Source organism: Lagopus muta, chromosome 1, assembly GCF_023343835.1.
Source record: "Lagopus muta isolate bLagMut1 chromosome 1, bLagMut1 primary, whole genome shotgun sequence".
NCBI classification, from domain to species: Eukaryota; Metazoa; Chordata; class Aves; order Galliformes; family Phasianidae; genus Lagopus; species Lagopus muta.
This window is the reverse complement of record NC_064433.1, coordinates 130250550-130272734: the sequence shown is the minus strand read 5'-3', so window position 1 is coordinate 130272734 and position 22185 is coordinate 130250550. Positions and strand designations below refer to the sequence as shown.

The 22185-nt window shown below is 41.5% G+C and overlaps 1 protein-coding gene across 1 annotated transcript in view; it reads right to left on the bottom strand.

Annotated features, from left to right (window-relative positions):
* Positions 1-21155, bottom strand: part of GABRB3 (gamma-aminobutyric acid type A receptor subunit beta3) — a 112820-nt gene extending 91665 nt beyond the window's left edge. Inside the window, exons 1-3 of the mRNA XM_048930880.1 lie at positions 20973-21155; positions 20780-20871; positions 20637-20704 (exon numbers count right to left, since the gene is read on the bottom strand). Of these exons, the coding sequence (XP_048786837.1) occupies positions 20637-20704; positions 20780-20871; positions 20973-21052 (240 nt within the window). The 5' untranslated portion in view covers positions 21053-21155. The remainder of the gene's footprint in view (positions 1-20636; positions 20705-20779; positions 20872-20972) is intronic.
* Between the last annotated feature and the right edge of the window lie 1030 nt (positions 21156-22185).

The following is a 22185-nucleotide window of genomic DNA, read 5'->3' as shown; positions in this document are numbered from 1 at the left end:
GAAAGGCTTTCAATTTCAGTAACAATATTTATTTTCCACCTCACAACAATTGACTATTACATATGGCTACTTATGGTACTGAAGATATAGAATATATATTGTATGTGGTGGTTAAAGCATAAAAAAGTCTTATTAAATAAATCTCCGGGAAAAAGAAATTGACAAATTACATATCAAACAGAAGATTAAGTCCATATTTTATGAGTAATTTCTAATTCTGTTGCTGCAGCAGTCATTATTCTAATGCAATGACATGGTCTTTACAAATGCCACATTACAGTATGCAAGTGGAGTTACTTTCCTGAGCTTGAACTGTAAGCATAACAGCGGAATCTCAAAGAATACAAAATTGTCCCAGTGTGGTCTGTCCTGAGAGTCTAGGGCATTCTGTGATCGTTGTGATATCCGTGGTCTTACCTAGGAATTAAGAGCACAACAACTTTCAAAATCCCAGTGTAGGAAAACACAGTCTGTTTCGGTTCAATCCCCTTGTTGTGTGTTTAAGAGCTTACTGGTATAACTGCATCCACAATGCTGGCTGGTATAACCAGTCTCATCCTAGGCTTCACCAGACAAAAGATGCTAACAGCCCTCCACATCTACCCCCGTTCCAGTGTGAAAAGGACCAAACATTGTCTCACACATTCTTAATACACTAATTCAGCTAAATTAAAAGAACAGATAGCACTCACAAATTAGTAGGCTTTTGTTGAGTAGATGTAACTTAGAAAAAATCATAAAGGTCTCCGTAATAGGATAATGGGAATGGACTGTAAGTATATGTCCTCACAAAAATATTTGATAAGTATGTAAGGTTTAGTTCTCTGAAAGTAAATCTGCAACTGGATCACACCGTGAGAGAATGAACTATTCCACAGAAGTCTCTTGAGGTAGCCAATAAACCAACAAATATGTAAGTGTATTTATGCAATAAGTTGATTTCAAGCAGAAATTTACAAGAGCATGACATGAAATATCACCAAATATCACAAAGCACAGCTGTGATCATCATATGCTAAACTGCTGATGTTACCTTTGCTGTAACAATAAAAACATTAACAAGCAAGCTCAGGCTTCAATATGCTTCTGCAGACATGGAGCTAGCTCTGCCATTGCTACTACACCCTATTGAGTAAATAAAGGCTATTCTGAGTCTCTGCTTCTCAATTTGTTCTAAACAGATTCAGCAGGAACACCTATGCCAGTTTTTTGTTACATGAGCAACTTTAATTGGCTTGAAGCACTTAGCACCTTAATAAGTAGACTGCAAAAATACTGTAGGTTCCTCTGCATTGATGGAAGTACTATGGAATCAAAATTACACTTTTTTGACACAATGTATTGATTTTGACAAAATGTCATTCAGAAAAAAAATATATCTATTTGAAGAAAAGTGCTGTTTTATTTAAGCATTAGTGTGAACATTTCAGTATGCTTTCATATAAAATTAATCCTATCTCAAACAAACAAACAAAAAAGCAATGATAAAATCCCTTCTGACTGATCCCAAGAAAGATTTTTAAAATATTCTGTTGAAAATATTTTAATATGATTTTTTTTTTTTTTTCTGATTCTAGGCGAAAACAAAAATGCCTTTAAGTGGCAGTCTGGTTTCCTCATAACTGAGTTCAGTTCGTGTCTGGAAGTGGCCTCAAGAAAAGACTTTGTATGCCTGTTGTCCTTTCCTACACTCCAGCCATCTTTTGGAAGATCTCTATAGTGGTTCTTCATACCATGCAAGAGTAGGGACTCTAATTCCTTGACAGAAACCTTGTCTGCATCTCCAATACCAGCAGGAGTCCGCACTGCAGTCTGGCAACATGGGGAACATCTCCTGCACAACTCCATCAGCAACTTTTGGTAAACTAGTCTTGGAATACCTTGAATATTACCACCAGAGAATAAATGGAGCAGCTCACAGCATCACCACCGAAAGAGAAAATTGCTGTGAGGATTAGCTTCTCCCTTTGCCTGCCTGCTCTCCATTCTCCTCTTGCTCTTCATCTTAGGCTGCAGTGATTGACTTGTCTGAAGAAATCTATACTGTTTCCAGTGAAGAAGGTGATGAGGTAAAGAATGTGAGGAAGCACAAGCTGAGAAGTTAAGACTGTGAGTCAGTGAACAGCCTGCATGAGTAGTGCACATCATAGATGGTGTCTATGACACCTGTGATACCTGGGAACTCATGGCCAGCTCTTGGATAAGGGCACGCGTGCTCGAGTGCCCTACCTCAAGAATGTCTCAGACACAGGAATTATATCCTGTCTTCCACCTTTTTATGTTGCAAATAAAAATTATATCGTCCATCTCAGGAGATGTGATATTTAATCCTGATCTCTAATTGATTTCCTGCCCTAGATTTCATGATGACTTAGTTCTGAACCTTTGTCTTTTGAAAAGGAAGCAGTCACAAGTTCTTGAAAGAATATAACATCTTCTCTTAGTTCCTATTCTGTATAAAAAATACAGATTCCAACAGCTTTCAAAATATATTACAGTTTCTTTTTTTAAAGTTTATGGAAGTCATCAGAAACTCTCATCTCAGGGCTTACACAAGCCTATATCATATATTGCAGAATCCAGTATTGTAGGCAAAAGGAGCTTGAACAAAAGCAGTCTCAGACATAAATTAATCCATGACTGAATATCCAAACACATTTGGATTTTCTCTTCCTGAATTCACAATAATGTAATTCAAACATTGCTTCAGAAAGAATTTTGAGCACTAGAAGCAGCAGTTCATTTGCTTTAAATTGCACAAGATTTCTGAACTGTGATTTAAAGGAGAGCTTACATTACTTTGCCTTTAAAGTCACAGATGCACACACAATTTTACACTATCTTTACAGTAAAGTCTTCTAGCATTCACAGGAAACTTTCAATGAGAGCAAGCAACTTCCAGAAATGTGACTGAGTAATAGGAGGAGGATTTTATTGCAATGTCAGTGATTGGCACTGGACAGTTTTAGGAATTTAATGACTGCTACCAGCAACTATGGCGATGTGCTTAAAACATTATATTGTAAAACGTACCACCTACAAGGACAAATGTGACCAGAACCTATACAGATATATAGATACCTTCACCTAGGTAATATTCCTTATCTTAAATATTAAGAAAATAACTGTTATGTATTCTTGAACTTAATCGTAGAGGCTGGGAGATTTTGCCAGGGAAGTATCAATTTTCATGCTATTTTTTAAACATCTGATACTAGCCTCAATCAGAGACATGATATTGAGCAGAGATATTGGGCTAAGAGATATTTGGTGTGAGTCAAAAAAGCAATTCATACATCTGTTTACTCCTGCTTCTCATAAACAGCAGAGAAATGAGAATAAAGATGAAGGTAATGCTTTGAAGGAAGTTCCTAAGTAAGTGATGACTAAACCTCACAGTTCATTTCAAAAACAGGAGTCAACTGGGCTTTGAGTTACCTACATTAGTGCTAAAGTCCTAATCAGAATTATCCTTCTGAAGTGAATCTTCTAGCCACTCTGTCTTACCTTCCTTGGCTCATGCTGCAAAAGTCTTTGACAGCTCCACTCCTTTTGGATGGCCCCAAACAAGAGATGCTCTCCATAAGCACACATTAAGTTCCCATTGTAACTTGCTGTGCAGGGCACTGAACCAAATCAGAACTTCTATAACCAGGTAAACTGCCAGCAAAGGCATTTAATGTGGTCATAGGGCAACCAGCTTCACTCTGCAGACCTGCACCTGCTGGAATGGACTGCAGTAGCCTTTGACCAAACACTGGCCAGACCTCAGGAGAACAGGGGCTGTCACTCATCTGCTGAGTGATGCAAGACTTTCTTCTTTTGTTGGTGCCCCCGCACCATGAGAGCGTTCAGTTCCTGCATATAAAGCTTTGAGACCTACAAATGAAAAGCAATTTCAACGTTTATTTCAATTCATAGAATCATAGAATGGCTTGGGTTGGAAGGGACCTCAAAGCCAACTCAGTGACAACCTCCTGCCAAGGGCAGGGTTCCCACTCCCTACAGCAAGCTGCCCAGGGCCCCATCCAACCTGGCCTTGAACAAATGCATGGTATTACATTCTGGTAATCCATTCACTTACAGATTCACAGCCTTGCACCTGGCTTTTGCTAACTATTTTTTCCCAAGCACACATATCCCCTGCTAGGCCTCTCCCTGCAAAGAGAAGCATTTGGGTACATCTCAAACTGCAAACATCTCCCTGTTAGCAGCCCTAAGGACAGCTTACAGAGTATGCTGGAAGGCTCTGCTAACTCTGTGTGGAGAATGCATTTTGCAGTGGAGATCCTACAGATTGCTTCTATAAACAGATGTCTCAGGTGGCTTTGTTTTTCACTGTCATGTTACTGAAACAGACGGCTTATGACTTTTGCTCCAGGGAGACCTCACTGAGGCCTTCCAGTACTTGAAGGGAGCTTATAAATGGTGGGGGAAGTAACTTTTTACATGGGCAGATACTAATAGGACAGAAGGGAATGGATTTTAACTAGAAGAGGGGAGATTTAGGTTAGGTGTTAGGAGGAAATATTTTACTTTTACAGAAGGTGGTGAGGCTCTGGCAGAGGCTGCCCAGAAAAGCTGTGGATGCCAATCCAAACCATTCTGTGAGTCAATGATTCTGTGATTTTGTTAACATAGATTCTTCAAAATAATTCTACAAGGATTTAAAAAACAAACAAACAAACAAAAAACACCTTAGCCTCATTAGTATTCAATAAGTAAACTTTTTCCTATGTTTATTTTTTCATTCTCCAGTGAGGCTGTTGCAGTGCCAAGGACAAGCAGCATGCAGGTAACAGACCCACAGAGCCAGCTAGCCACTGCAATCATGCAAAGACAACAGGCCACACAGCAGCAGCTATGGGCTCATGGTCCTGCATTTGCTTCAGAAAGAAAATCTCCAGGAAAAGCTGACCTGCAAACATCACTGCAGTTTTTTTGCACAGAAAACTGTGGGGGATTTTTACTAGCTCTTGATTTAATTCCAGCTGAGAATTCACCTTACTTCAGAAGTTCAACTGGCATGACTTAGTGAGGGTGTTCAATAAGGCTCCACGCAGTACAGCCGATGCAGCTGGTACAAAGTTAAAAAAAAAAAAAAAAAAAAAAAAGTGGAATTTATTTGGCCTGCAGGTCCTGATATACATTCTCAAAGAGACTCTACGGCCAGGTCTCTACTAGTGAATTAAACATGACCAGAATACCAACCATGTTCCCTGGCACCAAGGCCATCCGACAAGAACAACTTGAGCCTGTAACTCTCTCCCCCTCCACAAAAGTGATGTTGCATGCTGCCTGCATGCCAGCAGCAGTCTCTGGCCAGTGTTAGCTCCTGGGCACTGCTTGGGACATGCTCAGGAGACCAAAGTCAAGTTCAAAAGCCCTCCAGTGGCTTAATGACAGAGATTATTTCAGTCTCAGTATTTAGGAACCATTTCCAAAGCCACTCAGTGTACCTGCACGGAGCAGTCTGTTCGTTTGCTTATCTGCACTGGGCTGTCCCATGCTATGCTGAAGGAAGCTGAGGGAAAAGGAGAAGAATCTTCAGTCCACAATCCAGGAAATTTGGTTACAGAGGATAATTTCTGCAGTCTGACAATAATAATTCAGCTGTAAAGCCTTCAATAAATTCTTTGGGATGTACGCTAACTGTAAGTAATGTCAAGCCTCTAGAATTAGTGAGTAATTAATAAAATAGTTTTCACCCCTTTTATCAGTGTCTAAGGCTATGATTTGTTTGTTCCCATGGAGGAAAACCAAAGGGGAAAATAAAACAAAACAATGTTGGACCTGCTGGTAGATAAAAGACACTGAGCTACTGAATGTTTCTAATTTAGTTTCAGTATTTTTCTCTGAAAGCTTTGCTTTAAAAGCATAAGAAAAAAAACATTTTGAAAATGTACTGATTGGATCTTCACCAGGTAGAGCTTCCAGTCAAAACAGCTCAAGGGTAAAACAAGAAAAGTTGTCTTAAATCAGTTTCTTCTTCATCCCGAAATGACCAGCTGAACAGCTCTCGGTGTTAACTCCATCAGAGTAAATACCACAGAAATACAATCCTTCCTAGCCACCTCCATGTCAAGTGCACCATGTGGTATGACTGCTGGTCCTCATAACTGCCTCTCCATACCCTACTAGAGGGAAACAAAAATAAGCCAGATTCTGACTCATATAGCGGGCCAAATTTTAAAAACCTGTCTGCACTTCAGGACTTCAGCCAATATTCTTGCAAAGAGTGAAACAACACAATCCTTAATCTGTATGAAGATGCTGAATGCAATAATCAGCATTATTCAGATAAGTGTTTCTCTGCTTTTAGAAAGAAGGAGAGAGCAGAACTAGACCTAAAATTCACTCAGGTCATGAAACAACCACAGAATAATGAAGGTTGGAAAAGAACGCTAAGATCACCTAGTCCAACCATCAACCCATCACCACCATGCCCAGTAACAAAGTACCTCAGTGACACAACTACAGGTTTCTTGAAAATTTCCAGTGATGATGGAAACAACTGAAAACAGTTCTATTAAAATAAATGAAAATTCAAAGCATATTCAGGATTTAAGCTTACAATTACGTATCATTCTTCCGCTTCTAACATGCTCACCGGTATTCACACTGCTGTGAATGCAAAATCCTTGTTTTGTAGGGAACTTGTATAGGAGAGATTGCATGGTAACTTCAGAATACCTAAAAAAATTCAGCCTATGATACCTAACTGATTAAAAATTGTGATCTTGTTGTTGAGATCAGTGTATATGCCACTTTTGTGCTATCATATGAAGATGCAGTGGAATAACTTGTGGTGAAGACATCATCAGCATTAGTGTGCATTGATTTACTTCTGCCTTTTTTTGTGATGGTTGATAGATGTGGGGTACCACTGACATTTCAACACTGTGGAATAGCCAAGCTTGACACTGTATTTTCTCTGAAAAGTAAAATGTGTTCTTCAGAAGTATGATATGATAGAAGATGCAAAAATAGTATCCTCTGGAGTTTTTTTCAATCAGTAAAATAAGTGTTTTGAAGGCATACTTAATAAACGTTTCTCATCACGGAGACTGTAGCTCCTTCTAAATAACTGCCTCTTTACCACTGTTTTGTGTGAAAAACACTAAACATACCCTGTCCCTGCTGAGCAATGATAACCAAATAAAATCGAACTTCCACTCAACTATAATCTTACAGCAATCAAAAAATTTAACAATTCTGCCTTCGCTCCCTGTGTTCTCTAACTCTGTATTAGAAATAGTCACAGCTGACAGCATGGCATAATTCAGGAATTGCAGGCATAAGTAAAACAGGATTTGTTGGATTTGTTTCCCAAGAGTCTGGTCATCATGGGCTTTTAAAGATATTTGTCCCTTTTAGTACTTACTGACATGACACACAACAGTTCAAGTCAACAACAACACCACCATCACCACCACCAATAACAAAAACCAACCGCCACACAACTAACTAAACAAGGAAGACAGAGAAAAACAGTAGCATTAAAAATGAACACTTTTCAATATTTTTCAAGTAACTGAACAAGCCTGTAGTGATAGTAATGGCACACTGGTAGATAAGGAGACACAGGAAAACACGGGAAATGATCAGCAGCTGAGAGCTGAGAGATGGGAAAGGGAAGCCTCTCTGTAGGGATGGGCATCCTGAAGAATACGGAAAAACCTAAGTGTCAATAGGCTGGCATTGCTGCGAGAGCTGATGAAAAAATGCCACCATTCTGACAGAAAGATAACTAGGCAGTAACAGATATGAAGATTCAGCAACGGACAGCAGGTTGAAAAGGATATAAACACAGTAGTAATCTCAGCAGAAACAAGAGAGGAAGATGGAAATACAGAAGTAGTCTCAGGAGAAGCTAAGACAAAATATGTTTGCTATGATATATGACTCCAATTCAATGACAGATTGAAAAGTAACCCTGATACTTTCATCCTTTGAATGCCTTCATCAACACTACGTCTAGTCAATTCTTCAAACCCATTACTTCTATACATCTGAAGATTTATCACTCATCTTTGAAAGACAGTATTTTATTTTGTATCCCCCGGAAGCAATTAACTAAATCCATCTTCTAAATCTTCAGCATTGTTACTGCATTACTGCTGTGTTTTAATAGAATTTAACAGAAGTGATCTGCTGTTATGTATAAATTCTTTCTAACGTTTAGTTTCAGGTTTGCTTTGATTTCATTATCATGAAGGAGGTTACAATAATGTATTGATAGGTAAAGAGATGCATGGAATTCAGCAATACTACACAGCAGTGTGCAGATGATGTTCAACATTGCTCTGTAGATATTACAGTCATACTGTTAATAGTGTTGAAAAAAAACAAAAAATTGTACAAAACATTTATTACTATGCTATGCAGTAGCAAGCATCAGCTACTGTCAAGCTCAGAATGACTTCCTAATTGTGTGCCAGAAAATAGCACACTATATCTGTAGTTAGCTTAATTCAGCAGTGTTTCCAGGGAGTGGGGGAGACTTGTTTTTTACCACAGCAGTTTTTGTTTTTGTTTTTAGATTGCACACTTTAGGAAAAGAACTAGAAAAGTAACAACCAGAAAAATGCAGCCTCCTGCTTTAAATCACAGTAGCTGCAGATAAGAGTTGGGAGGGAAGAAAAAGAAAAACTGCGAAAGATTTGCACAGGAGTCACCTGAGATTTGATCACATTCTTGACCTACTCAAAAAAATCATTCAGGGCATTTTAGAGAAAAGTAGTAATAAATGACTACGACTTCTGTCTTCAAGACAGCTGTTCAGTTAGTATCAGCAGTCAAAGGAATCTGAGTAGAATATACATATATTTTTTTCCGGTCACTTTGCACATATATAAAAACCTCTGTGCCAGAAGGTGACTTGACATGATACATTTTTTGTCTGTGGGTAATTAGAGAAATATAAGGGAAGATCATCTATGAGATCCTTTTAAATGTGACTAATGAAGGAAAGGAACAGCAGGGACAGCATCACAAGTGTTAGGGCTAGACTTCATTAGGAAGAGTAAGTAAAAGGTAGGGACTGAAGATAACTTTTTTAATGTAAAAAAAAAGAAACACATCACTAATGGACAACAAGGTTACGTTAGGCACACCTCTGGTTTACCATCTGTGTGCAATTCCAAAGGCACGTCACAGCACATGAGTGGGTATGCTGGGAAAGATGTACAGTTTCAACCTTGATGCAGTACTTTACAGTCAGGTTAATAATATATGAGCATACGACTAAAGTGGGTCTACTGGAAAGATAAGCTGATCAACTTTCTTAAATGCATTTTCTAATTCACTGCCCATTTTTTTCTTCATCTTTTTTTTTTTTTTTTTTTTTTTTTTTTTTTTTTTTTTTTTAAGGAGGAGGCTTTATAAAAAGAATAGTAGAGAACTAATCAACTTTTCAAAATAGCTAATCTATTCCCAAAGTAGCTCAACCATTTTTATGGGGGAAAAAAAGAGAGACGGAAGAAATGCCAAGGGAGACACCATTTCTTGATTAAAAGGAAATGAAATATTCCCTCTTCAAAATTGATTTCTCTTAATCACCCTTGTTCACCATACGAACACTCAGGTACTGAAAAACCGCATCTCGTAAGTCTTTATTGCCCAAGGCCAAGATGCTTTCTCTGCCACAAAAAGCCCAGGTAAGACCCAATCCACCTCTTCCAGGCTACTAACTTGCACCTACATCCCTGATGCAGCCTGTGCTTTTCCCTTAGTGTGTATGAATGAGGTTATGGCTCTGGAAGCCCTCCACAGAAATCCTGTATCTACCTGAGCTGATGTGAACACAGAATGGCTTAGGTTGGAAGGGATCTTAGAGATGACCCAGTTCCAACCCAGTGCTAAAGGGCAGGGCTGCCCCCCACCAGCTCAGGCTGCCCAGGGTCCCATCCAACCTGGCCTTGAGCACCACCAGGGATGGGCCACCACAGCTTCTCTGGGCAGCTGTGCCAGCACCTCACCACCCTCTAAGGAAAAAATTCCCTCCTAACATCTAATCTAAATCTCCCCTTTTTTAGTTTAAGGCCATTCCCCCTTGCCCTATCACTGTGTGCCCATGTAAAAAGTCAGTCTCTCCTGCTTACAAACTCCCTTCAAGGCTGCAATGCGGTCTCCCCAGAGCCTTCTTTCTACTAGAGTGAACAAGCTCAACTCCCTCAGACTTTCTTCATAAGAGAAAGCACTCTGATCATCTTCACAGCCCTCTTCTGGACCAGCACCAAAAGCTCTCATCCTTCTCCTGCTCTGGGCCTCAGGCCCAGACACAGTAATCCAGATGGGGCCTCACAATGGCAGAGTATAGGGGGACAATCACTGCCCTTGCCCTGTTGGTCACCCCTTGGCTTTAATTGTGTGGTAGTTGCCCAGCATAGCTGGCTCCAATCCAGTCTCAAAGTCCTTGTTACGTTGCTCATTTTGGCCACATGATGCAGCTGAACACATTGTCTTCTCTGAAAAAAATGCTATGAAGAAGCAAAACCCAGAGACAGATCATCCCTGAGAAACAAGTTTGTGACCATGATTCCTTAACACGCGGAGTGCATGTGCACATATGTTTATGAACACACTCTATAGGACAAACAAAAAGCTCAGACAGCATGGAAGCAAGAGGACACACAGGTGGCTTCCAGAAATGTAACACAGACATCCGTGCCTAAGCCACGCTGCCTGTACAAAGAATGGGAAGATACAAGCTCTCTACACTGTTACCTTCTTAACCTTCAGGTTATGACTCCCTCCAGAGAGTTGCTTCTCTTTGGCTTCATGGGATGACTGGATTGTTACATCCATGCAAAATTAATTGCACTTTTTGGATGCGTGTATCGTACGAAGCAAAGTCAGCCAGGGTCCAAAGGAAAAGCGGCACAGTATTGCACATCTTTTGTCTAAATGGGCTGACTGATTCATAGAACAAGTAGCTGCATCTACACTGCCAGCTGGGAAAGGACCCAGCCTGCACTGACCTTTGGAGAACACCCAAGTATCAGGTGGGAGAACACCTGAATACCAATAAAATGCTAGTGTTTTAACGTATCATGAATACATGCCTGACCTCAAGCACTGAAATCTTGACATTCTTGAAATTATCAGGAGAGCGGTGACTCTTAAATCTGTCAGATATATAGCTTATAGGATGCTTCCAGAATGGAAATTGAGGTCATAGCTATTCTTCAAGTCCAGCAAACATTTTGCTATGCAAAATGCCAATTGGTTTGGGATATGTTTCTGTTATCCAAGAGAAAAGCATATTTTACACATTCAGAAAATGCTTTGAAGGGCTGTGTGTCATTACCTGAATAGCCAACGAGGTCAGAAGCTAAAGCAAGACACTGATGGTACAGAGAAACATAGCTGTGTCACTGTGTTATGGTACAGGAAATGGCTTCAGCTCATATTTTGCATCTCTAATGAAGAACAAGGCTTACTTTATTACTCAGCTTTCTCATATTGAGTTGGTGCTTTTTAAAATTCAGAATTTATGTGCATTTTGTCTCATATCTTCAATTTTAAAATTTAAGTGCATTTTAAAAACTACAGTGGCAAAGAAACCATGACAAGACAGTGATCTTCATGCAAAGTACTTAATAGAAAACAACTTGTGATTAAACTGAAAAATAGTTTCCTCTAGTTTACATTTTATTATCCTAATTAGATTTTGGTTCTTACTCTTCCAGATTCATTTCTCCACTAAAAAATACAAGAGGGACACAGCTCCTGAAAAGGCTTTACACCAGCCCAGTCCTACAGAGCAAAGGGCCCAGCACAACAGGGCTCACACAGCACATGAACTGCAATACACCTACAACATCAGATGGAACCACAGCAATGTGCTCAGCCCATGATGGATAAGTAAGAAGCTAAATGGGGGATGTTAAAACATTCCTGATGCAATCAGCACATAGCCACATGTGACTCCAGAATAAAGCCCTTCCTTTAGGTACTGAGAGAGTCTGGCAGTCGGGCTATCCTACATCTCAATTAAGAGATCAAGGGATGAGCTGTTTTTAATCACTTGGACTTGAGCTTGCTTTTAAAGGTTATTCTCTGTGTCTTACATGTATTTCAGTTCAGGACTTGCACAGTTTACCTGAACTACCCCTGATACTTTGAATCAGACACAGAATTTTACCTGTGTCCTAACTTGCTGGCAGCACCCCTGGTGTTGCTGAAGATCAGCTGTGAACCAGTTTGGTACATTTTCTCACTCACCTTTGAAAAGGTCCATGAAAGACGAACAAGAGGTGGAACTCATCTCAACATTAACTAAACGGTGAGCATGAGCACCCATCCTTGGACAACCTGCTATCATCTCCCACCCCATCTCCTTGCTAGTACTTCCAGACAGGCATCTCTGTAGGGCTGGTCACCCCAGTTGTCTTCCACCTTCACCTCAGAACATAAAGCACTGCCTTATGTCCCCTCTGCTATGGGAGTTCTGATGGCTGCTGGATAATCCCTACCCAGACGTGTAAAAAAAAGCCCTATTCAAGGACCTCACTCCCCCTGATACTTCTGCTTTGTGTTGATGTAACCTCACAGCTTCCAGAAACTGTATGAGCTGTACCAGACATACCTCTGCATCCCTGCAGAACACTGTGTTGTGCCATGGAGACATATCCATGAACTAATGAAAATTCAACATTCTTATTAGTATAAAGAAAAAAGTCATTAACTGCTATTGAACTGCCAATTACCCAGCGTAACCGCAGACCTCCCAGCACAGCTGTTTTACCTCCCCTCTCTGCTGTATGCAATATTACATTCACATTGCAGGCTACATTATCACAGCAACCTGTAACTGGCTCCTAACTGCTGAGAGAACAAATTATTTTGCCAAAATTATTGGTTCAAATCCATAATAGTGAATAATGAATTAGACATGCCTAGGCTTAGGGATTTCTTTCATTGCAATTTCTGTAGTTATAAGAAACTGTGAAATTCAATTACAAATTTTAAATGAACTCTCCTATTGAAACGATTCCTCTTCCAGCTATTTTTTTATGAGTGTGTGTCACAGGAGAGAAACAAGAAAGTTTGTCCTGGACAAGTTAAAACCTCTAATGGTAACTGAACATTACTCAACCTCTTTCACAAAAAGTTTTTATTATCCTTCAATATTAATAAATTGCACTTGATAGGTAGAGTTCATTATATAATCAAGTCTCTATTTAAATAAAAATTGTGGGGAAAAGTGCATTGTTATTAAATGGCCATAATTCTCTGGTTACACTTAAACAAGCAGTACTTTCTCTGACTCAGGAAGTCTCATGTTACGAATCACATTACAGAGAAGACTAACACATGCTTATTTTCTTCTTCCTATGCGTCCCTTATCAGTCAGTATTATAGTTGGAATACTTGGCCAGATGGACCTGTAGTCAGATGTGTCAGGGATGGTCTTATGTTTGCACCTTCTGCTGAGCATGAGATTGTTTGCAGTGCCTTTGTGCCACTGCTGAGCTTTCAGTACAACTACTGTCAATAAATTATCTGGATAAGCACTCAATGCATGAATAGAAATCTTCATATAAATGTTGCTCTTTCCTTTCTTTCCCATCTTCTGTTTCACAGCAATGGAAAAAATGTTGGATATAGTGGGTATACATCTAGATAGCACTGTATGTTTTAGAGAACACACATTCAACACCTGCTGCTATCAGTGTAAGAATACTGAGATCATGATGAAGCTATGCACACACTGATAACTAATGGCACCTCAGTGGCCAGACACACCCTTATAATGTTACACCTTATGTAATATACAAAAATACAAATACAAATACAAAATATTACACCTCATGTAATATATGCCACACCCAGTGGCATATATTACAAGGGACCTGTGGGAGACTCCTGATCTTCTGGAGTATCAGCATAAGATAAGTAAGGGTATCTTAAACTACAGAAAGACAAGCTTGTGTGTACATCTCAATGTTGCCCACAGTGACAGAAGTAATTAAACCAGAGCACAGATACAGAAACACAGCACTGGAAAAGATCTCAAACTATCAGCTATGCCAGCCTTTCCAGAGACAAGAGCACTGAAGAGGAATTTTTCTACTCTCTTCTCAAAGACCTACAACAAAGAAGATGGTACAACAAGTGCAGCTAGATGAGAATTAATCTGAAATGCAATAATTAATTTTTTTAGGCTTTACTCCTATTAGTTCCAAAGAGCAGTTGGTCATCATTCTCTCACCACCAGCCTTCTGCATACTAGGAAGTGTATGTCCTCTCTCCATCCTTTTTTCAGTTCTAAACAAACTCACTTTTTACCATTGCCAGGAATATATTGTTTTCTAATTATTTTAATAGAAAACATCTGTTTTTCCTCTCTTATGCCTCCTGTTATATCTCCCTGAAAGCCAGTGCAACAATTCTGGACAGAGCATTCTTGCTCAGACTCCACTAAAAGTCAATGATGTCTTCTGAATGATACTCCTATTCATATGCATGAGAGTAAGAGGAATCTTTTTTTCAGTGCTATTTCACTAGCAACTTGAATTCACTTTCTCCATTCACTTTAGATTCTGGTCCAGCACAGTCTCCACCTTTTTCTGTCTTGCAGCCTGGCCAATTCTTTCTCACTTTAAGTACTGGATTCTTCTTTTCTTACAAAATCTAGCACTTGCTTGCCTCAACTAACACCTTCTTTATTTAGAGACATTCCTCTTCTTTGTAAAGATCATTTTGAATTCTCTTTCTGTCCCCTGAAACGTCTACAGGTATTCCAGGTTGATGTTGTCACAGATTGCATCTATTTCATCATCATCCAGGTCAAGACGATTCAACATTGGCAGCTGGATTTAGATTCCAAGAAGCCCTTGCTGGCGTCCACTAACATGAACTACGTCCTTGTCTTTTCAAAAGCAGTGATTTCTTGCCTTCACAGCCAGATCCCTGTATACCACAGCAGCCACTTTACTATGTGAATAAGCTTGCAGTCAGTTCCCCTGGCCAGACAGGAGTTAACACTTCTATTGCTCTATAAGCACTTCCCTCTCCCTCTCAGCAGGGGCTGGGAAACATCACAGGAGTGGAGAGATGCAGAGGCCAGCTGGGCAAGTCCACGGACACTCCTGAGAAAGCAAATGGATCCAGCCAAGACAGAGGATTAGAAAGAAGAATGCTCTTGTTGCCAGCTGGCAACCAAAGGGCAGGTAACCTGCTGAGATAGATGGTCCTCTACCAGCCGCACCATTTGCTGCTGTCTCCTAGCTGCCTCATTGGTTGCTGGGTCATCACCAGCAGAATGACACTGCTTTTTGCAGGGCTACGTTGGCCTCAGATGACGCTTCCCTCTTTGGACAGATTTTTTTCCTTCTTTTTCCTTTTTTTCATGTGTTATCTATCAAAGACATACCTAGATATATACATGCCAAAACAATACCTATATATGATCTACCATATCTACTCAGTATGATCCAGCAGTCTCCCTTTGTACATCAAAATACAAATTTTCAAAAGTATACACAATTATATATTCTATTTTATACTTTCGTGATTTGTTATAAGTACTACATACATGACTTTTCATGTAGCTAGAAAATGTGGTTATAATAACAATGATTATGTAATCACTCTATCATTGCAACCCATTGAATTTCTCCATCCGAATCGTCAAAACAAAATATGTCACAATCATTATCTCTCACAGAAGGTAACCTTCACATTCCATTGGCAAAGTACTTAGAAAGTAGATGTTTATGTCAGGAAACATAGGCTATGTCTGTGACAGAAAACAGAGGTTATGTTTCACAGCACCTAGCACTGCAGCTGTCCAAAGATTCAGTGCCTGTCTCTGTCTCCTGAGTCTTGAGCAAACCTGGATGATAAGCTTGAGGTGTCCAGCCTATGGGCTGGAATTCTCTAGTAAGAAAGAATTAACTTATCTAAATACGATTGCCTGTTGCTGTTTTGGATGCCCTGTATTATGTAAAACACCTGCACAGGGCTGGCAAGCACAACATAACGTCTGTGAAAGTACCTTTGGAAGAGACAGTCAGAGACAAAAGGGATACTTTGGGGCATCTAATAAATGCTATTTAAATGTTATCCTTACTTAAAATAAATAGCCTTCTGGGCCCTCTAAGCTGCATTGATAAGACTTAATTGTTCAAACTGTAGCAGCTGATATGATATCCAACACACTTGAACAGAGCATGCAGCCACGATGCAGAGCTTAAGGACTGGAAATTGGAGGCCAAGTGTAACACAAGAACCAAAATGACAACAGACACATTTGCCTTAGCAGACAAATTCTGTCCTGCATCTCCATTAACTACGGTCATAGAGCTTAGAAATCCAGCTGGCACTTAGATATCTAATTGCATGCATCTCAGTGTACATGAACTGAATCATACCCATTTTTCAGGCATCTAAAGTAAGACAAGATCTCGTCAAGTAAATCTTGATCTCGTAAATCTCGTCAGTGGAAGCATGAAGGTCCTGTGCCTCCAGTACTTTAGGTGAGGTATTAATCGATTTACCTCACAATAATTCCTGACGCCACCCAAGAAAAGAAGACAAAGCTTGTCCTATATGAGTAAGAACTTTGGTTGACCTTACAGCAGCAACTAAAACACAGTTTGTCAGTAAGATGTCAAGATCACACTGAAAAAATCAGCAGGCACCCAATGGAATCCATATGCATACCTGAAGTTCTATATTGGAACATATGCAAAAATAAATAAATAAAAAATTACAGTGTTAGCATAGAACAGATTATATCTTTTTCAGAAACAACAGCTCATAAGCTTTATGGTCTGACTTTATGTCAAACTAATTTTCTTAGTACAGTATTCTCAAGAACAGCAGGATGACTATATAGCCAGTGACGCCTCCTGGGTTTTCCTGGTTTAATTTTATTGAAATTAGAGCCTTTCAAAAACCGTGGATCAACAGCTCATAAGTCCCTGTAAGCACAAAGAGAATGCAGAGAGCAGTTTAGAAAGCAGTGCCATAAGATTCCTTGCTTACAAGCGATCAGACTATTCTCTGTAAAACGTGATCTCCAAGGAGAAAAAAGTGTTGTTTCTTTTTTTTTTTGCATGGATCCCCTTGTTTTCTCTATCCACTCTATGGCTTTATCTCCCACAAACTATAAACCACATCCTCAAATGATGGAAAATGAAAGCACAGCACCTTATTCTCCCAGCTGCAATGATGAGTTTAAAGAGGGAGCTGTCTGGAGAATCAATGTATTGATTATTTAACTTCTTAAGGACAAAATGCTACAGGAGTCTTTGGATGCTTGGAAATTATGTCTGGAATTAAAGCACTTAATTCACAGGCCAAATGATGAACAAAAAAATCAGACTGTGAAAATTCAGCAATTATATATTATGTCTGATAGGAAAGAGGCTGACAGATCAGTAAAAAGCAGAACTCTCTATTTCAGCTTGCACCATCTAAGCAAAGCATACCTCCAAAATACAGAATGTACAGAACATGAGCAACAAAAATCATGCAAAACCACTTATTATAAAGCTAATCTATTGTTATCTGGCAACTGCGGTCTTCAGTACTCTTTTGAAAAGGTGTTGTAGTGTTTTCTAAGCATTATCTCTAATATTATCAATTAGTATTATATTTGGAGATGTGTATTAGCGTACATTTTACATGCTCTTGCAGAATTTTTAAATGCAGTTATTGTAGAGGTGCACAAAATAACAGTGGTTAAATACCCAATTAAAAGGAAAGTTTGTGGAACAGTCAAATGACCGTGTGAAGGCATTCACAAGTACAGCGGGGAAGTAATGCACTCATGTGCATTCATGTATGCACAGCTCATTAGCAGACTGCAGCTCTTTCTTGAAAAATGCACTTCGCCATTCAACTTCATTAATCCACTGTTGTTACCATATATGTGACTCAAAGTATAAACTTGAAGGCGTATTACTTTTACTTCATAAATATTTTGAGTTCTCGGTACGATGTAAGCAGTACAGCAGAGTGACAATTTCAGTAATGCTACCCAATGCCTTCAAGATGCTATGAGATGAAATGGAAACTGCTGATTTAAAACTTTTCAGATAAAAAATCTGATGCTGCACAGTCCTGACATTCGCATCAGTTCTCTTGATCCGGCTTAGCATTATAACATCAAAAGTAAAGAAAAATGTTAACTTTCCTGTGTAACCTAAGGCAGATGCGCATCGCTATTCAGTAAGTCTCTTCCAAAAACAGCTACAGCTAATCTCGACTTACAGAAGGTGAAGGACTTTTAATGATTTTCAAAGGAAGAATCAAAAGCGCACACATTTTAGAATGCTGGAATGTCAGATGAATACCTCGTAACTGAGGATGCACTGAGGAAGAAGGCTGCAATTTGAGTAAGAATAGAAAAGCGTATGACACAAACTATAATTCTTGTTACAAAGGATTGTCAACGTATCATCAAAAGCTACATTACAGGCTGCCTAGAAGGCAGTATAATAAAACTTGCTGTAATAACTTTTTATTTATATTCGTAAAATTGAAGAATATTAATTCCCTGGTTACTTTATTTTTAACATAGAGATGAATTTTAACAGGCTAATTTATAAAAGGTTACACCAATGTCTAGAGTTAAATCACAGGAATTAATGTCCATATTAACACGGTTCAGAGATAGAAATTTGTGTCAGAGATGTCAGTAGTTAGTGAGGCAAAAGGTCAATGTTAACAATATCTGCTTGGCATTAAATGGAAGAATACATCAAAAATTAAAAGTTTGGTTAGTAAGAAGTGTGAAGTTCAGCAGAGATGCCTCATGTCTCCAAACTAACTTTGCCTTTTTTCTTCTTCTGAAATGCTACCTTAGATGGTACACTTTGTAATTCTGAAAAGCTCTTTCTTTACTTCCTCATTCACTGTTTCTCAATATTTACACCAGATGAGTATATTTGCAGATGACTATAAAGTTACCTGAGTAACCAAAACAAAGCAAGTCGGGTAGTGCTGGAATGCAGCTGGGCTTACTCAGAGAAGTCTCCTTTCCTTGGCGGAAGAGACAGGACCAACTGCAAATCCCACTGCAGTACAGTGCTCACCAATTAGAAGGCCTTTCTGAAGTTCATTTCTTTCTCAGGTAAATTGACATGGCTTTTGCAAGGACCACCACTTCAGCACTTCCTTTATAGAAACTGATACTTGTTTCTGTTGCTACGTGTCACCATTTTTCAGACCTAATGTTGCTCCATGAGAGAGCACAAAAAAAAAAAACACAAAAAAACCAAACAAACAAACAAACAAAAACCAACAACAACAACAACAAAAAAAACAACTCAAAAAACATTCTTCACTTCCATAGAGCTCTGGCTCTGGGAAGCAGTGGGCATGGACTTGTGGCCCAGCAAGATCTAAAGGAATCAAAGGGCTGGCTCACCTGCCCAGGAAAACAAGAGGACATCCATCCTCTTGAGGCACTGGCCTCCTGTAAGATCTAATTACCCAGGCTAGCAACGCTTCAAGCAGTGTATTTATTTACTCCTCCTCATAGCCCTGATATAGTGGGTTGGAAGAGTAGTTATTTAAATCTAAGAGGCTTTCCCAAAACTGGACGAAGACAACAACAACAAAAAGGCTCCATATATTCCATAGTTTTCTTTCCAACCTTGGTCTCTTTCTGATATTTACTGCTGATGTAGCACTTCACACACAGACAGTGTTACATACAAATTCAATCCCCAATGCGCTGCTTCGCTAAGTACAGAGCACAGCCAAAGATGGGAAGGTGGTGGTAGGGAGAGTGAATCCAGGACTCAGAATTACTCTTCAAAGATCCCGCTTTCACTTCTTTGAGGAGCAATGCGACAGGTACAGAACATTCCATGGAATAAATGAGGTCTCTACTGCCTGAATTTGCAAGAAACACAAAGCAAACTCTTAGGGATGTGAACTGCCCCATTTGCCCCTTCTGGATGAGGAGAAGTGGCACTGTAAGCAGGTACTGAGCGCCAGCGAGAGCCATTTGTAAAAGATCAGGAGCACAGCAAAAAGTTTTTATCTCTGAATTTTGGAGACAGCAGGTGAAGGAAGGGGCAGAATGAAAGAAAATGTGCAGCTCGTGCATGATGTCGGGCTCTGTCAGCTCGCAACGCTGCAACAGAGCACTGAGGTAGAGCTGATGTTTAGCGTCCTATTTACTGAGACAGAGCTCAGGTTTTAAATGCGTAGAAGGATTTCAATGCCATAAAGGCAACTATCTGTGCATCAGGACCGCAAAAGCAAAGCTAGAAAGAAGAACCAAATTGAGGAGAACGAGGAATTCGCTCAGAAACACAAAGAAAAACCCACCTCCCATTCAGGAGCAGGACAAAAAGAAAACCAAAACAGCAATTCCATCTCCTATCGCCAAACTACCAAACTGCACCGACTGGGGCCGAACTGCAGCACGCACCAGACCCGCTCCTGTCCCCGCTGAGCCCGGCAGCCGAGGAGAAGCCGAGGGTTCCCTCATTCCTCCGGAGAAACCCCGCGGCAGCGCTCGCTCCAGACCCCAGAACCGCGCGCCCTCCGCCCGCGCAGAGCTACCGTGTTGCTCTCCGCCTCCTCCCGGGGAGCCGGGGGCGAGAAGCGACGCCGAACGGGGGAGCAAAGTTTGCCGCACGGAGCGAGGGAGCTCCGCTACTCACCATGTTGACTTCGGAGACCATGTCGATGCTGGCGATGTCGATGTTCATCCCCACGCAGACGGGCGGACCTGCGGGCACAGCGCGGTGTCAGGGCGGCGGGGCCGGCTGGCGGCAGCCCCGGGGCAGGGGGAGCGGGCACTCACCTCCGAAATCCGGGCGGAGGCGGATGTCGTAGCCTTTCAGCAATTTATCAACCGTTTCCTTCACGAAGGACATATTGCCGGGATCGTTCACACTGTGGGGGCGAAAGAGACGGGGGAGGCAGAGGGAGGTTGGGGAGCGGGGAGGGGGGCAGAGCCATCAGCGCGGTTCCCGGCTCGGCACGCCGGCTCCTACCTCTGGGCGCAACACACCACGGCCACCAGGACGGGAGCGGAGAAGATCCCGAAGATCCTGCCTCCCCCAAAGCCCCACATCCCTCCGCCCCGGGGCTCCCTCCGCGCAGCAGCAGCAGCAGCAGCTGCTGCCGCCGCGATCCGGCTGCCCTGGCTGCCGCTGAGGAAGAGGCGGAGGCGACAGTCCCCGTTCTCCCCCCCCCCCCCACCCCGCCCTACCCTCCCCCCCAAAAAAAGCCCCCACCCCCGCCCCAACGCCGCAGCCGCGGCGGCCGCCCGCGCACCCGGCTGTGCCCACCCCGCGGCCGGCCGTCACCGAGCCCCGGAGGAAGCCGCCCTCCGCCGGTGCCCGGCCGCCTGCCCGCCTCCCCGCCGGCCGGGAGGGGGGAGCGGGGCTCCGCGGGGCCGAGGACCGGTAGTAGCGGGGGCGGCGGCTCTCCGCATGCTTTCTCGGGGCTCGCCTGGTCCCTGAGGCAGCGGGTGTCCGCCGGCCGCGGGTTCCGCTCCCTTCACTGCGTTGCCTCGCAGGCAGCTGCATCGGGGTGACTGCACCCACGTGTCCCTCAGTTTGTCCCAGGGCATGGAGCTAGCCCGGGAGGTGGGTACTGGGAGAAGAGGGTCCCCAGCTATGCTTGGGTGTGCATGTGTGGGTACCCAGATCTTGCCATGAGGGACTTCCATCGTTGTATTCTAGCTGTGCTATCTACTGATGGCAAAATCTCCGCTGGCCTCAAAGAGTATGCAGCCTGAGCTGATGATTTCAGGTTGGCTATCAGGAAAAGGTTCTTCACTAGAAGGCTGTTGGCATAGAATAGGCTTCCCAGGGAAGCGGTCACAGCCCCAGGCTGCTGGAGTTCAAGGTGTGTTTGGACACTGCTCTCAGAAACAGGGTTTGGGTCTTGGGTGGTACTGTGTGGAACCAGGGGTTGGAATTGATGATCCTCGTGAGTCCCATCCAACTTGGCATATCCTACGATTCTATGATGAAGGAAAACTGGTTTAGTGTCTGTGGGCTCTCTGCTGCGTTGCCTGTGAGCTTCTGGGTGCTCTTTGCTTTGTATAAAATATTGATTGGGTTGCAGACAGCACAGTTGTTATTATTGTTAACCTCCTTCCAGGTTAATGAGTCCTTTCAGCAGGACTAATTGGCATGGAAACAGAAGCATGCTGACTTGGCTATATTGCCTTTGGCTCTAGAGACAGCTCTTCGTCAA